Source organism: Diabrotica virgifera, chromosome 6, assembly GCF_917563875.1.
Source record: "Diabrotica virgifera virgifera chromosome 6, PGI_DIABVI_V3a".
In the NCBI taxonomy this organism is placed as follows: Eukaryota; Metazoa; Arthropoda; class Insecta; order Coleoptera; family Chrysomelidae; genus Diabrotica; species Diabrotica virgifera.
The window spans coordinates 146,280,912-146,295,661 of NC_065448.1; the positions used below are offsets into that span (position 1 = coordinate 146,280,912).

Genomic DNA, 14,750 nt, shown 5'->3' on the forward strand with positions numbered 1-14,750 from the left:
CAAATGGAAATATGAAGGACACAACAGCAGACAAAGAGACAGAAGATGGAATGAAGCGATAACTCACTGAAGACCTTAGGACTACAAAAGAGGAAGGGGCAGACCACAGACGAGATGGTCGGATGACCTAAAAACAGTACAGGATGGCAGTCTTAGCACTGAACCGAGAAGAGTGGAAAAATAAGGGGGAGGCCTACGTTCAACTTTGGACAAATGAAGGGCAATAGATAGATAGAACTTAAACTTGAATAATCACATTATTAGCCTTCACTTTTTTTATTATTTGGTATTATGTAATAAAGCGTAAGATTCAGATTGATTTACACTAAATATCAATTAACTTTTCATTACAAATTTAGGAAACATTACAAAAATAGAAACCAATTTAAAAAAAACTGAATATTCGCATTCGCATCCGCATTCGCGAATGTCGGTAGCAGATATTCGCATTCGTATTCGCGAATGTTCAAAAAATGACATTCGTTACATCACTAATGTCTATCGGAAACATTTTCGGTAAAATGAAAAACAAAGTTACATATTCATCGTTCCCCCCCCCCTCTTGCGTCCAACAATCTTCTGATGTATTTTCAGGGTGATTCTCATCGTTATTTCCCTTTTAGACAAGGCGAAAACGGCGGGTTCTTTGGAGAAAATATTCCCATGAGATTTTTTTGCATAATCATATTATTCGTGAGACATTCCAGAATAAGATTCAAGAAGTCGCCCACGCGAAAAGTGGTCCAATTTTTTTTTAACAATTTTTTTAATCAAATTTCAAAAATCAATATTTTTGGCCGGAACAATTTTTTTAGGTTTTTTGGACCATTCTGGATAAAAAAGGTCTCTTATAATTTTTCTCTAAAGGTAATCGTTTTCGAGGTAAAAGCATTTTAAAATTGAAAAAAAAAAAGAAAAATTGCGATTTTCAAGGCTTAATAACTCGGTTAAAAGTTTGCAATATGAAAGTCAGAAAGTAGCTAAATCAAAGTTTAAAGCCCCCCTACAAGATCCTGAAGAAATTTTTGTCATTATTTGATTACTAAGCTGTTATTTTTAATGAAAAATAATGAGCGCCATGCACGTATTAGGCGGCCGTCCATGATAAGTGCGAAAGAGATACAATTCAGGCAGTCCAATGGCGCATCTCACTCGCACTCACATTTACAGCCGCGTCAATACGATCTTACCACTCATTATTAATAATTAAAAATAACAGCTTAGTAATAAATTAATGACACAAACTTCTTCAGGATCATGAAGGGGGGGGGGTTTCATAATAATCATTTTTAACCGAGTTATTAAGTCTTAAAAATGGCCATTTTCGCGTTTTTCAAATTTTAAATTGCTTATAACTCGAACACGATTAACTTTAGAGAAAAATTATAAGAGACCTTTTCTGTCCGGAATGGTCCGAATAATCTAAAAAAAAATTCTCCGGGTCGAAAATATTGATTTTTGCCATTTGATTTAAAAAAATTGTTAAAAAAATTGGACCACTTTTCGCGTGGGCGACTTCTTGAACCTTATTCTGAGGTGTCTCACGAATGTGATTATGCAAAAAAATCTCATGGAAATATTTTTTCCAACGAACCCGCCGTTTTCGTCTTGTCTACTTGGCCGTCCACATATTGCTAGTACTCTTTCTAAGCTAACAGATTGCGCAATAATAGCAAAATGACCAAAAAATTGACATTCATCGTTTTTCCTTCTGACCCTTCAATTATTTTAAATAGTTTCAGGAGAGTCACATGACATGACAGACATGAAAGTCACAGGTGAGAACGGACCGGATTAGACCAACCCTAGCAATTAGGTACCCGTATGTCTATTATCGTGGCGCTTACTGTATATGTTGCTATAGTTCTTCCATTATATCTTTGGTCATGCATGAAATTATTCACGAATTCCTTTTCATACTAGGTCTCTTTTTTACTCACAGAAACTAGTATCGCAAAATTAAACCGCTTGTCCATATGGACCAAGAGCTAGCAACGTCGGAAAAAAATTATTTTAAGACAACTGGTTCTTTAATATATTATTCCCTATGCTTCCTCGAACACCGTACCGGCCATCTGGCTACTGATACAGGTTGCGTTCATTACTGCGCAGCACATTTGTACAGGTAAACATATCGAATTTAAAATTATTATAAGACGAAAAATTATTTTGTCATTACTTTTTAAACATTATTAGAAATATGAACTATAATTGCCAGACATTTTTGTGGTTTAAAAAGTAATGACAAAAAAATGTTTCGTCCTAAAATATTTTAAATTCAATATACAGGGTGATTGATGAGTGTGATGAAGCTCAGTAGATCCGCTATAGTAATAGATAGCAATAAAAGTTGATAACAAAAATTGTAGCCAACTTTCAGCTTTACATTACGAAATTAGTTAGAATGTTACAGGGTGTTCGATAACATAGTTGCAAACCAAACTTATGTTTTTTAAATGGAACACCCTATATTTTATTCTATATTCGAAATTCTCTTAACCTTCCCATCACAAACATATAAAGGTTTGTTATGTTATATAGGGCTTTTACAAAGTTATAACCATTTTTTTATGAAAAACGTAACAAGTTCAGTCAGGTGTTCAAGGTGAGTCAAAACGCAAGTACATTATTTTCTCAGAAATTTTAAATGGAACACCCTGTATTTTATATCACCATCGAAAAGTATCATTACCGTACTTTAATTTTTGTATGATATTCCCTATGCCTAAATTTGTTAGTTTTCGAGATATTTTCATTTTTCAGAGCAAGTTATTAATTAAGGTGTTCTATTTAAAATTACTGAGAAAATAATGTACTTGCGTTTTGACTCATCCTGTATTTGATATAAAGAAAATTAGCAATATCAACCATTTTTATAAATTTTGACAATCAACAAAAAAATATGGCACCAATAAACCATTGCTGTTGTGCTTATTTTTATTTATACAGGGAGCTGAACTTATTACGATCTTCGTAGAACATCGGTTATAACTTTGTAAATACCCTGTATAACATAACAAACCTTTATATTTTTGTGATGGAGAAAATAACAGAATTTCGAATATAAAATAAAATATAGGGTGTTCCATTTAAAACAAACATAAGTTTGGTCTGCCACTATGATATTGTAACATTCTAACTAATTTTGTAATGTGAAGCTCAAAGTTGGCTACAAGTTTTGTTATTAACTTTTATTGCTGTATATTACTATAGCGGATCTACTAAGTTTTATCACACTAATCAATCACCCTGATTTTGTATTTACCTGTACAGGTGTGCTGAGCAGTAATGAACGCAACCTGTATCAGCAGCCAGATGGCCAGTACAGTGTTCGAGGAAGCATAGGGAACAATATGAAAGAATCAGCTGTCTTAAAATAGTTTCTCGAAAACGTTGCTAGCTCTTAGACCAATAGAAACCATAATACGTTAAACAAGGATAAACAATGAATGTTGATGAATTTTGACATTTATCATTTTCATTGACAGTCACATTAGCGCATTTGTTGTGTTTATTGGAATTTATAACTTATATTGTGTTTATTATACAGGGTGTTTGGTAAAGAATGGGCCATGGCTTAACCTCAGGTTCCTGAGGTTAAAATAGGCCGATTTAAGCTAACTTACCTTAGTACAGAGTTTATAATAACCGAGATACAGTGTGTCAAAGTTAAATTTTTTTATTTATTATTGAATATTTCCTGACAGGTATGAGATAACAACATGAAATTTGGTATGTGGGGGTTTATTGGGTCGAGAAAACTAAATTCCCTACCAAAAATTATGTATTGCCCAGACGGAGCCACATACGCCTTTCAGCACTCATTTCTTACGTTAAATTTTTTTTATCCCTCACTCTGTATAATTTTGACATTAAATTTTTATTCTCCTATTAGATTTACTTAAAAAAGGTATACTTCTTTCCTCTCCCTAAACTCAACCGTTTTCGAGATAAATGCATTTTAAATCTGCGATACACCATCATTTTTAGTAAAATTTTCATTGTAGTTACACCCGAAAAATAACTTAAAACCATAATAATTGTGCCAATTCTCAAATTTATGTCATTACATGGCAAATTTCATTTGAAGAAATTTGAGATACATTTTTGGATAATTTTATGGTTTTAAGTTGTTTTTCTGGTATAACTACAATGCTATTATGCTAAAAATGATGTTGCACCGCAGATTTAAAATAATGCGTTTATCTCGAAAACGGCTGAGTTTAGGGAGATGAAAGAGGTATACCTTTTTTAAGTAAAACTAATAGTGGAATAAAAATTTTAATGTCAAAATTATACGGAGTGACGGATAAAAAAAATTGAACGTATTAAATGAGTGCTGAAAGGCGTATGTGGCGCCCTCTGGGCAACACATAATTTTTGGTAGGGAATTTAGTTTTCTCGTCCCAAAAAACCCCCCATATCAAATTTCGTGTTGATATCTCATGCCTGTCAGGAAATATTCAATAATAAATAAAAAAAAAGTTTAATTTTGACACCCTGTATCTCGGTTATTATAAACTTTGTACTAAGGTAAGTTAGCTTAAATCGGCCTATTTTACCCTCAGGAACCTGAGGTTAAGCTATGGCCCATTCTTTATCAAACACCCTGTATAAAGTTATATTGTGTTAAATATATTACAACATAGTTAAATATAAATGTAAAATATAAGTTTATAAAGTACGTCCACCGATAATAACCATTTCCTAATTATAACTTGACAGTACATATCAATAATATTACATATCGACGTACGACTTAATATTTTGATTTAACTTGTTTGCAACTGAATTATGACGTTTGTGCAAAGATATAATGGAACAACTATAATAGCCCCAGAGGTTGATGCGACTATGTGTGTAAAATAAAAAAAGTTTCGGCCTTATCTCCTTAACACATAATTATAATTTGGTCCATAACTTATGAGTCACTCTGTATATCATTATTACCTGGAGCCGAGTGACGTTCTTTTATCTTCCCCGTCTGTATCGTTTTCGGAGTTATGTCTAGTTTCCCTCCATTTTTTAGCTTCCAACATTAATATTTCTTCTCGTTTTTGTACTTCTTCCATCATATATTGCCTCTAATAAATACAATTAAAATTTAGTAAACAATAGCAATTTGTTAATTTAGTAAAATGAGTACGTTTAATAAATAACGCAAAATAATTGCCTTAATATGTATTTAGATAACTTATGCTTGACCTTTTTAAAACGAAATATAAATAAATTGAAAATAATGCTATTCAAACAATGAGCGTCAACATTTAAACATTTTAAACCTTGAATAAAAAAGAAGAATCTTATTTTTATATCATTGCTTTAAATTTTTATAATCGCTTACATGATAAAATAATGTCTAATAATACATTTATGTTCCGCTTATGGTATTTAATAACCTTAAAAACATTAATCTTATGCTATTAAGTTATTGATAAATTATATAAAAAATTTACCTTTTTTTCTAGCTCCATCTGCCTTGCGTGTGACTCTTTTATCTCTTGCTCTTTTCTGCGCTCAAGCATTTCTTCATAAAAACTTTTTGATGCAGGTTTGTTATGTTTATGAAGAAACTCTTCAACAAGCTGACAAAGTTGAAATATCATTTCTTCGCCTACTAAGTCTAACGCTGTTTGTTCAAGACATCCTTGTAATTCAATCAAAACGGTATTGGACAAACCTTTGCTGTTCTCTAGCGATATTTTAGGGACGCTGAAATATATGTTTTTATTAAATCAAAAACTATTTCCATTTTTTCATAAATTTTTAATTAACATTTGGATTAAAAATCTAGTTACAACTATGAGGTTGCCCAAAATTTTAATCATTGCTGAAAACATATAATATAAAAATTCCTACCACTTATTATAAAGAGTTGTAATAAACCTACGATTAATACTTTTAATTTAAAAACGAAAAAAGAAATTATAATAAATAAAACGAGATTATAATAGGTGGAAGATTATTAATCACAAAAAGATACACAAAGAAGCGTGAAGAACTCCAAAGGGGTAAGATCTCCAAAGATGTAAGGAGCACAAAAGCTGGCTACAAGATGTTAGGAGCGTATGAGGAGCAGATGTGAGATCAGACCACAAGCTAATCAGAGCCAAAGTATGCATTATTGTTATGACGTGAAAGAAGAAGTAGTCACGTACGAGAATGTTCTGGATTGGCGAGGAACCGCAAAGTGGGCGACGCCTGGTGGCGAAATTGAAAAGCATCAACTCAAGGAAAACATTGACTTTGCCATTAACTTGTGTACATATTTGCGCTCAGTTTATGTTGTAATTAACAATAATTTCGACTTAAAAAAACTATTGCAGTGTTCCTCAGTATTCATTCCTATTATACTCTACGTAATGACCTAAATTAACCAATGCCAAATCACACATTTTGTTAATTTAACGTTTGTATTAAATGTAGTATTTTTTAATGTTTAAGCGACTGCAAAATTAAATAAATGAATAAAATGTAGTATATATTCTGTACATAGAATGTACATTGTTATGAAAAATATCCCGACCACTTCGTAATTTTCAGAACACAATTATTATAAAATAAATTCACCTACTTAGTTTCCAAGTTTCCAGTTTTTATTTAATTAAAAATTGTTATCTGTCGGTGTAAAATACACTGTAGTGCACCTATTAATTAAATTAAAAACAAAATTAGAAATCCTAAAATAGATTAATAATTTTTAGAACGCTGTGTGATTATCGGGGGCCAGATTTTTTTTATGAAAAAAAGGTAAAAACAAATCAGTAGTTAGCATCAAATTTTAATGAATGCATACAGATTAAACATAATTTTGAGTCGTCTTTAACTTATAAGATGTCTTAGTTGCAAAACTTACTGGTTACTTTGGCAAAACACTCCTGTAAATGATTTTAATTTAACGTTTTAGAACTGTGAATTCAAATGACAAAATGAATTGTTTTCCTAGCGTTGTCGTCCATCTTTGAAATTTTGAGCGCCCTCTGTTGGAATTTAATTTTGCGAATATCATGGAATAACCCAGAAATGTCTGGTGACGTCTAGAACGTCAGAAATCTATATAAACATATGTGTTTGATATTTTAGAGTTCAGTTGTAATTCATATTTTGAAGTTTGCAGTTACCAGTTTGTTAAAGTAGGTGCCGTGGCCGTTAGTAGGCATCCGCTATGAGAGAAATTTTTTGGAAAATACGAAAATTGACATTATTTTAAGCTATTCTCAAAAAAAAATTTTGCGGATTATCCATTAATTTTCATAATAAAAGACTTTGAAAATTGGATTTTATACACTTTTTTAGACCGCCATATTGATAATTACATGTGACGTTGCTGGATGTTGCCAAATCTATAAAAATTGTTAGTTTTACAAGTAACCAATTTTGACGCATTTTTGTGGGGAAATGGACCTAACCTAACCAAACCTGGACCGTACGGGCATCGGTACAGGAGGGATTTTTCTCGATTTATCTTTGAAATCTAGGGATTTTTAAAGTGTGACATAATTTTTATATTTATTGCTAGTGCCACCTACTATGTAGTAATTAAACAATTCAAATTTAACAATACAGTTTTCTTCAACTTTGTTGGCGTTTAATGTTTTGTTACAAATTGACAGCTGACAATGACATTTTCTTATTTTTTTGTTAACATTGACAGCTGACAATGACATTTATAATATTTAACAAAAGGTAATGACAGTTTCTTCTTTTTTTTTGTTGACATTGACAGCTGACAGTGACATTTTCTTCTTTTTTTGTTGACATTGACAGCTGGCAATGACAGTTTTTTTTGTTGACATTGACATCTGACAATGGCATTTTCTTCTTTTTTTGTTGACATTGACAGCTGACAAATGGTAATGGCCGTTCTTTCGTTTTTTTGTTGACATTGACAGCTGACAAATGGTAATGACAGTTTCTTCTTTTTTTTTGTCGACATTGACAGTGACATTTTTTTGTTAACACTGACAGCTGACAATGACAGTTTTTTTGTTGACATTGACAGCTGACAATGACATTTTCTTCTTTTTTTGTTGACATTGACAGCTGACAAATGGTAATGGCAGTTTCTTCGTTTTTTGTTGACATTGACAACTGACAAATGGTAATGACAGTTTCTTCTTTTTTTTGTTGACATTGACATTTTCTTCTTTTTTGTTGACATTGACAGCTGACAATGACATTTTTTTCTTTTTTGTTAACATTGACAGCTGACAATGACATTTTCTTCTTTTTTTGTTGACATTGACAGCTGACAAATGGTAATGATAGTTTCTTCTTTTTTTTTTGTTGACATTGACAGCTGACAGTGATATTTTTTTCTTTTTTTTTTTGACATTGACAGCTGACAATGACATTTTCTTCTTTTTTTGTTGACATTGGCAGCTGGCAAATGGTAATGGCAGTTTACATAATAAATGGCAGTTTACAATTAATAAACGGGCAGACTGCAATTGCGCGCAGCGGTACCCCCCGCATGGTTTATAAAAATGAAAGATGAAGAAAAGCGTAGACAAGAAGAGAAAGAGGAAAAGGAGCAGCGTAGGGAGGTGAAGGAAAAGCGTAGGCAAGAAGTCGAAGAGATGCGTAGACAAGAAGAGGAACAGAAGGAGGAGATGCGTAGACAAGAGGAAGAAAAAGAGGAGAGGCGTAGACAGGCAGAGGTAGAAATTATAAATAGTTTATCTCAAATTCACGAAAATTTTCAGTTAGAGGTAAGTCAAATTACTAGTAGAATAGATAAATTAGAGGAACAACAGAACGATATAAAAACTGATTTAAAAACAAAACTGACGAACAACAAAACTATTTAGAAAATAAACTAATACTACAACAAAACGATTTAACAAACAAAATAGACGAACAACAAAACTATTTAGACCATAAACTAGTACAACAGCAAAACGATTTCGAAACTAAAATAAAACAGCAACAAAGCGATTTGAAATTTAATTTGGAAAGACAAATAGTTGATTTAGAAAGAAAAATTAAAAACCAATCGTCTTTATCCAATATTGTTTCAGCAACAAATATCGAATCAGAACATATAGCTTCGTCAAATTCCGTAGTTGAACCAGGTGTAATTAGGACAACCAAAATTATGAAACCACCTACGTTCGATGGCCAAACAGCACGGGAAACGTATGGTTTCCAATTTGAAGCTGCAGCCAGAGCAAATGGGTGGACCGAGAAAGAAATGGCTGCTTCCTTGGTAGTGTAACTTAGAGGACAAGCAGCAACCGTTCTACAATTTTTTCCCCATGATGCAGTTAGTTATATGTCGCTCGTACAAGCTTTAGAAACAAGATATGGCCAGCAGCATCTAAAGCAGGTTTTCCAGAGTCAACTGAAAGTTAGATATCAAAAACATAACGAAAGCTTGCAAGAGTTCGAAGCCGATATAAAAAGATTATTGCATTTAGCGTACCCTCAGGCACTTAAAGATTTTCTGGAACAAATCGGGATACAGGCTTTCATAGATGGACTACATGATATCGAAATGCAATTATAGCTCTCAGATTACAACATCACAAAACGCTAGATGAAGCACTAATCTCAGCTCTTGAGTACGAAGCAGCGAAAAGTATTTCCAGATCTCTCTTTCAAGATTTCAAGATCTTCAGAAGTAAATTCCAGGCGATGAAAGAAGAATCAAATAATGAGACTAGAAGATCACCTAGTTCGACATCCTGTCATAAAGTTCCACTAGAAATGATGGTAGATGGTCACTAAGAAACAGATTTCCTATAACTGATGATAGAAAGGAAGAAAATACAGTGGAATCTGAAGTTACTCATTTGAAGGAGCAACTAGCGATTAGTAAAAATGAAATAGAAAGGTTAAGAGAACAGGTGACAGTATTGCAAGAAGAGTGTAAGGTAATTCGAAATAATGCAAAAACTACACAGTTCAATCTAGAAAACAAATGTCAGAAACTGATGAAAGAGAAGAATGTGTTAAATAAACAATTACAAGAATTACAACACAGGGGTAACAAGTACTTAATGGTTGCAATGGATTATTTTTCAAAATGGCCTGAAATTGCACCTCTTTCTAATCGAGAAGCGACGACTGTAGCAGAAGCATTCATGACAAACGTCGTATCAAGACATGGAGTTCCTTTAGAGTTGCATTCTGATCAGGGACGAAATTTTGAATCAGAATTATGGCAAGAATTAATGAAAATATTGGGTATTAAGAAAACTCGAACTATGCCTCTCCACCCACAATCAGACGGAATGATCGAAAGACATAATAGAACTATTTGTCAATACATTTCAATGTTTGTTGCTGATAATCAAAAAGATTAGGATACCCTAATACCTCTATTCTTGTTAGCCTACAGAAGTTCTGAACATGAAGCAACCGGTTATTCTCCATCAATGATGATCACCGGAAGAGAAATGAAGCTTCCTCAAGATCTTATTTTCGGAAAACTGCCTACCTGCGGAGAAGAACCTTCAACCCTGACGTACCTAGAAAACTTAAAAGAGAAAAACTGGAAAAAGTCCACGAATTTGCTCGTAAAAGTTTGAAGCTTCAAAGTGATAAAGACAAGTCCAGGTTCGATGTGCAAGCTACTGGGACAACTTTCGAAAGAGGTGACCCAGTATGGCTATACAATCCCACACGCAAGAAAGGACTTTGCCCGAAACTTCAACGAAACTGGGAAGGCCCGTACACCGTCTTAAAGAAAATAAATGATCTAGTCTACCGCATCCAGTTTTCAGCTAGAAGTAAACCCAAGGTAGTTCATATTGAGAGATTAGCCCCATATCATGGAACTGATCCACTCTGTTGGCTTCAACCAGACCCTGATAGACCAGTTATTCGAGGCGAATAACTATAAAGGAGGGAACAGTGTTATGACAGTTCCGTAGATTGATCCTACATAGTTAGAGTCCTATGACAGCCCTGGCATTAAGGCTATCTTCTCCCGGTGAGGGTGGTTATCCCTTATCCGAGGGGTGGAATAATTGATACGCTTTTACTTGTTGAGTTGTTTTATTTACACTCGCATGAGCATAAGCTGGTAGCACCGCACCCAAAGAACGTCTCGTGAAGAAAGAGACACTATCTTTAATGTGGAAATATTACGTCTGATCCCAAAATAGAATGACGAATGTCTAATATAATAATAAGAATTCCCTTGTTATAGTTTTGCTGTTTATATATTTAGAAATGCCTATTCAGCATCGACCATGAAAAGTGTTTATAATTGACTCTGCAATTATTAGTGAATCGTGATCTAGGATAACAATATTTATATAATCGAATGAAGGTTGTAATATTGTTATGATGACATAAATAACTGAAAGTAATTATCGTAGATAATTACAGGGTGTTTTTAAGATATATCTACTGAGTACAGATGAATTCTTGTACACCTTCCCTTTTTAGGAATTTTCCGACTACGGGGAGGGAAATTTGCAAGTCGTGCTACCAACCCATACTGTGTTGTAATCAATACAAAAAATTTATTTTATATACAAACTTCCTAAGCCTACGCAAATACATAAATAATATAAAATGTTCGTTTAACAACATTGTTTCGTAACACTTGTCACTCACTGTGTTTTCGGATTGTAAGCATATAATCTATTCTTATGTATTTCCTTGATTTTATTGTTTTCTATTCTGATTTTACAATTAACGTTATTTACTTCTGTTATCGTGAAAGGACCTACATAAAGACTATCAAACTTACCATTCTCTTCCCTTTTTACAAGGACTAGGTCTCCTATTTTAAAGTGTTGTGGTGTTGCTTTGAGCTTATTCTTTTCTTGCCGCTCTTTTTTGTGTTTTAATAAGAAGGTTCTGGCTCTCTCGTGTGCGCTTTGTAGTTTGTATCGTAACTCATTGTAGTAGGCATCTATATTGTAACATGGTTGAATCTCATGTGTAAGGTCTTCCGGTAGGTTAACCTTCCTGCCATATAACAGTTCGAACGGTGTGTATCCATGATACGCGTTAGGGGTTGTATTGTAGCAGTATGTGAACATTCTGCAACACACATCCCAATTTTCTCTGTCTTCGTCTATGAATGCTCTTACGTACTCGTTCAACGTTCTGTGTAGTTTTTCGCAACTTCTAATGGACTGTGGGTGGTATGCCGTTGAAAAGTTGTGTTCTATTTTTAATAGCTTTGTTAATTCCTGCATTACTTCGTTCTTATACTCTGTGCCTTGGTCTGTTCTTATTTGCTTCATGAGTCCGTATGTTGGTATGAAATGATCAAAGATTCCTCTTGCTATTGTCTCTGCTTCTTTATTGCACACTGGTATGCTGACCGCGTATTTTGTCAGTTCACACAACATTGTGATACAGTATTTATTACCTTCATTACTTCTCGTGAATGGACCTATTGTATCTATGTATACTATGTCCCATGGTTTGGAAGATGTGTCCGATATCACGAACTCTTCGACATGTGTTCTTTTCGGTTTGTTAATTTGACATTTGTGGCATTGTTTTACGTATTTTCTTACGTCTTTTTCCAAATTTTTCCATCGGAATCTTGCCTTTAGCTTCTTAATTAGTCTGTTATTCCCTACGTGTCCTCCGAACATCGGGTGATTATGGTATTCTCCTATTAATCTGTGTTTTTCTTTGTCATCTTTTATTGTTTCTGGTACTTCACATATGTATATTTCTATATTCTTCAATTTTTTATTTCCTTCTTTAATAAATTCATCAATTGTGCACATTTTAAAAATAATATCATTTACGTATATTTTTACTTTACGTACTGCATTCTCTACCGCCAGCTTATCAAGCTGTACCAACGCTTGGTTTAAATCGAAACGATTCAATCCTGTGGCTATACTTTTGCTGCATTTTATTATGTTTTTGGCCCTAATGCTCAGTCTTGGTGAGATTAGTTCTGCTCCAAAGGACAAAATTGGTAGTCTATGCGCCTCTAAATTATTTAGTACCTTCCTTACTGTCTGTTTGGTGGCTTCTGGCTGTAGTGCGAGTTCACTTTCAGCCTTTGTTTGTCTTGCTTCTTTCTCCTTTTCTTTTGCTTGAGCTCTTGTTATAGCTAGTATATGGGCGTTGTCTATGTATAGGTTTTTTAGTTGATGCAATGTTATTCTTGAAAGGCTGTCTGCGTAGTTACTTTTCCCTGTTATATACTCTATTTCGAAGTCATATTCTTCTAGGTCTAATCTGATCCTCGTGAGTTTTGAGGTTGGTTCTTTCATTGCAAATAGGTGTGTCAAAGGTTTATGGTCTGTTTTTACTTTGAATGTTGGTGCTCCATATAGATAACATTTAAAATAATTAATTCCCCAATGAATCGCTAGTAATTCCTTAACGATTATAGGTTTATTACATTCTCCTTTACTAAAACTTCTTGATGCATATGCTATAGGTAGGTCAATTCCGTTGTAATCTTGACTTAGGATTGCTGAACAACTCTCATTGGATGCGTCTGTTGTTAAGATAAACTGTTTGTTGAAATCAGGATATTTTAAAATTGGTGGTTTCGTCAGAGATGCTTTAAGCTTTTTGAATGCTTTTTCACACTCCTCGGTCCACGAAAATTCTACTCCTTTCCTCGATAATTTGTTGAGTGGTCTGCATATTTCCGCAAAATTTTTAATAAAACGTCTGTAATAGTTGCAAAATGCTACAAATCTCTTTGTTTCTTCCGCTGTCTTAGGTGTCGGATATTGTTCAATTGCTGCATACTTCGCTTTGTCTGGTGATACTCCCTCTTGAGAAAGATCATGTCCTAAATATGTTACTTCCCTTCTAAAGAATTGAATTTTCGACATGTCTCGAATGTCTTTTTCAGGTTGTCTAAGTGATGTTTTTCGGATATTCCAATTACTACGATATCGTCCATGTAAAGAAATGCTTTGTCTGGTGTTAATCCTGAAAATGCTATTGACATCATTCTTGAAAAGCTATTTGGGCTTACATTTAATCCAAAAGGTAATCTGGTAAATTGAAATGCTCCATTTTCTGTGCTGAACGATGTGTATTTTCTCGATGATTTTTCTAATGGTATCTGGTGAAAGCCTGACATTAAGTCTATAACTGAAAACCATTTTGCTCTTCCTAGTTGATCTAATATCGAATCTATTCTTGGTAATGGAAATTTGTCTGTAACTATCTTCTTGTTCAGTTGTCTAAAATCTATGCATAATCTCCATGCTTTTCCTCCATCTATAGCTTTTTTCGGTACCAGTACTACTGGGCTGTTGTACTCGGATGTAGATGGTTCTATGATTCCTTGGTCTCTTAGGTTTTGTACTTGTCGATTTAATTCCTCTGTTTGCGCATGAGGTGTCCTATAATTCTTGATATATACCGGAGTTTGGTCTTTAACTCTTAGTTTTTGTTCGTAGAAATTGTTACAGGTTAACATATCATGCCTTAGGGCGAATATGTCTGAATATTCCTCGCATAACGATACTAAGTTGTCTCGTATGTATTCTGGTATGTCTAATTTCAGTGATTCTCGTAATTCTTTTTTTCTGTCCTTGCTGTCGTTGACTAGCCTATATATATTGAATAGTTTAATATCCAACGTCCTGATTGTGCTTGCGTCTACATTTACTGTTTCGTACGTTGTGTTCAAAATTTTGATGTATGGATTATTACTTGAAATAATTGCTCTTGCTATGAATATTCCTGGTTGTATTTCTTGCTGTCCTACTATCCTGTCTTTCTTTAACGTTTGAAAAATTTTTACGATTCTGTAAATTTCACATCTAGGCGGTATTATTATGGTGTCATTGTCT

At 33.6% G+C, this 14,750-nt stretch overlaps 1 protein-coding gene across 1 annotated transcript in view; it reads right to left on the bottom strand.

The window, feature by feature from the left end:
• LOC126886909 (eIF-2-alpha kinase GCN2) overlaps nucleotides 1-14,750 on the bottom strand; it is a 274,664-nt gene that overhangs the window by 215,016 nt on the left and 44,898 nt on the right. Inside the window, exons 3-4 of the mRNA XM_050654067.1 lie at nucleotides 5,457-5,712; nucleotides 4,951-5,084 (exon numbers count right to left, since the gene is read on the bottom strand). Coding sequence (XP_050510024.1) covers nucleotides 4,951-5,084; nucleotides 5,457-5,712 — 390 coding nt within the window. The remainder of the gene's footprint in view (nucleotides 1-4,950; nucleotides 5,085-5,456; nucleotides 5,713-14,750) is intronic.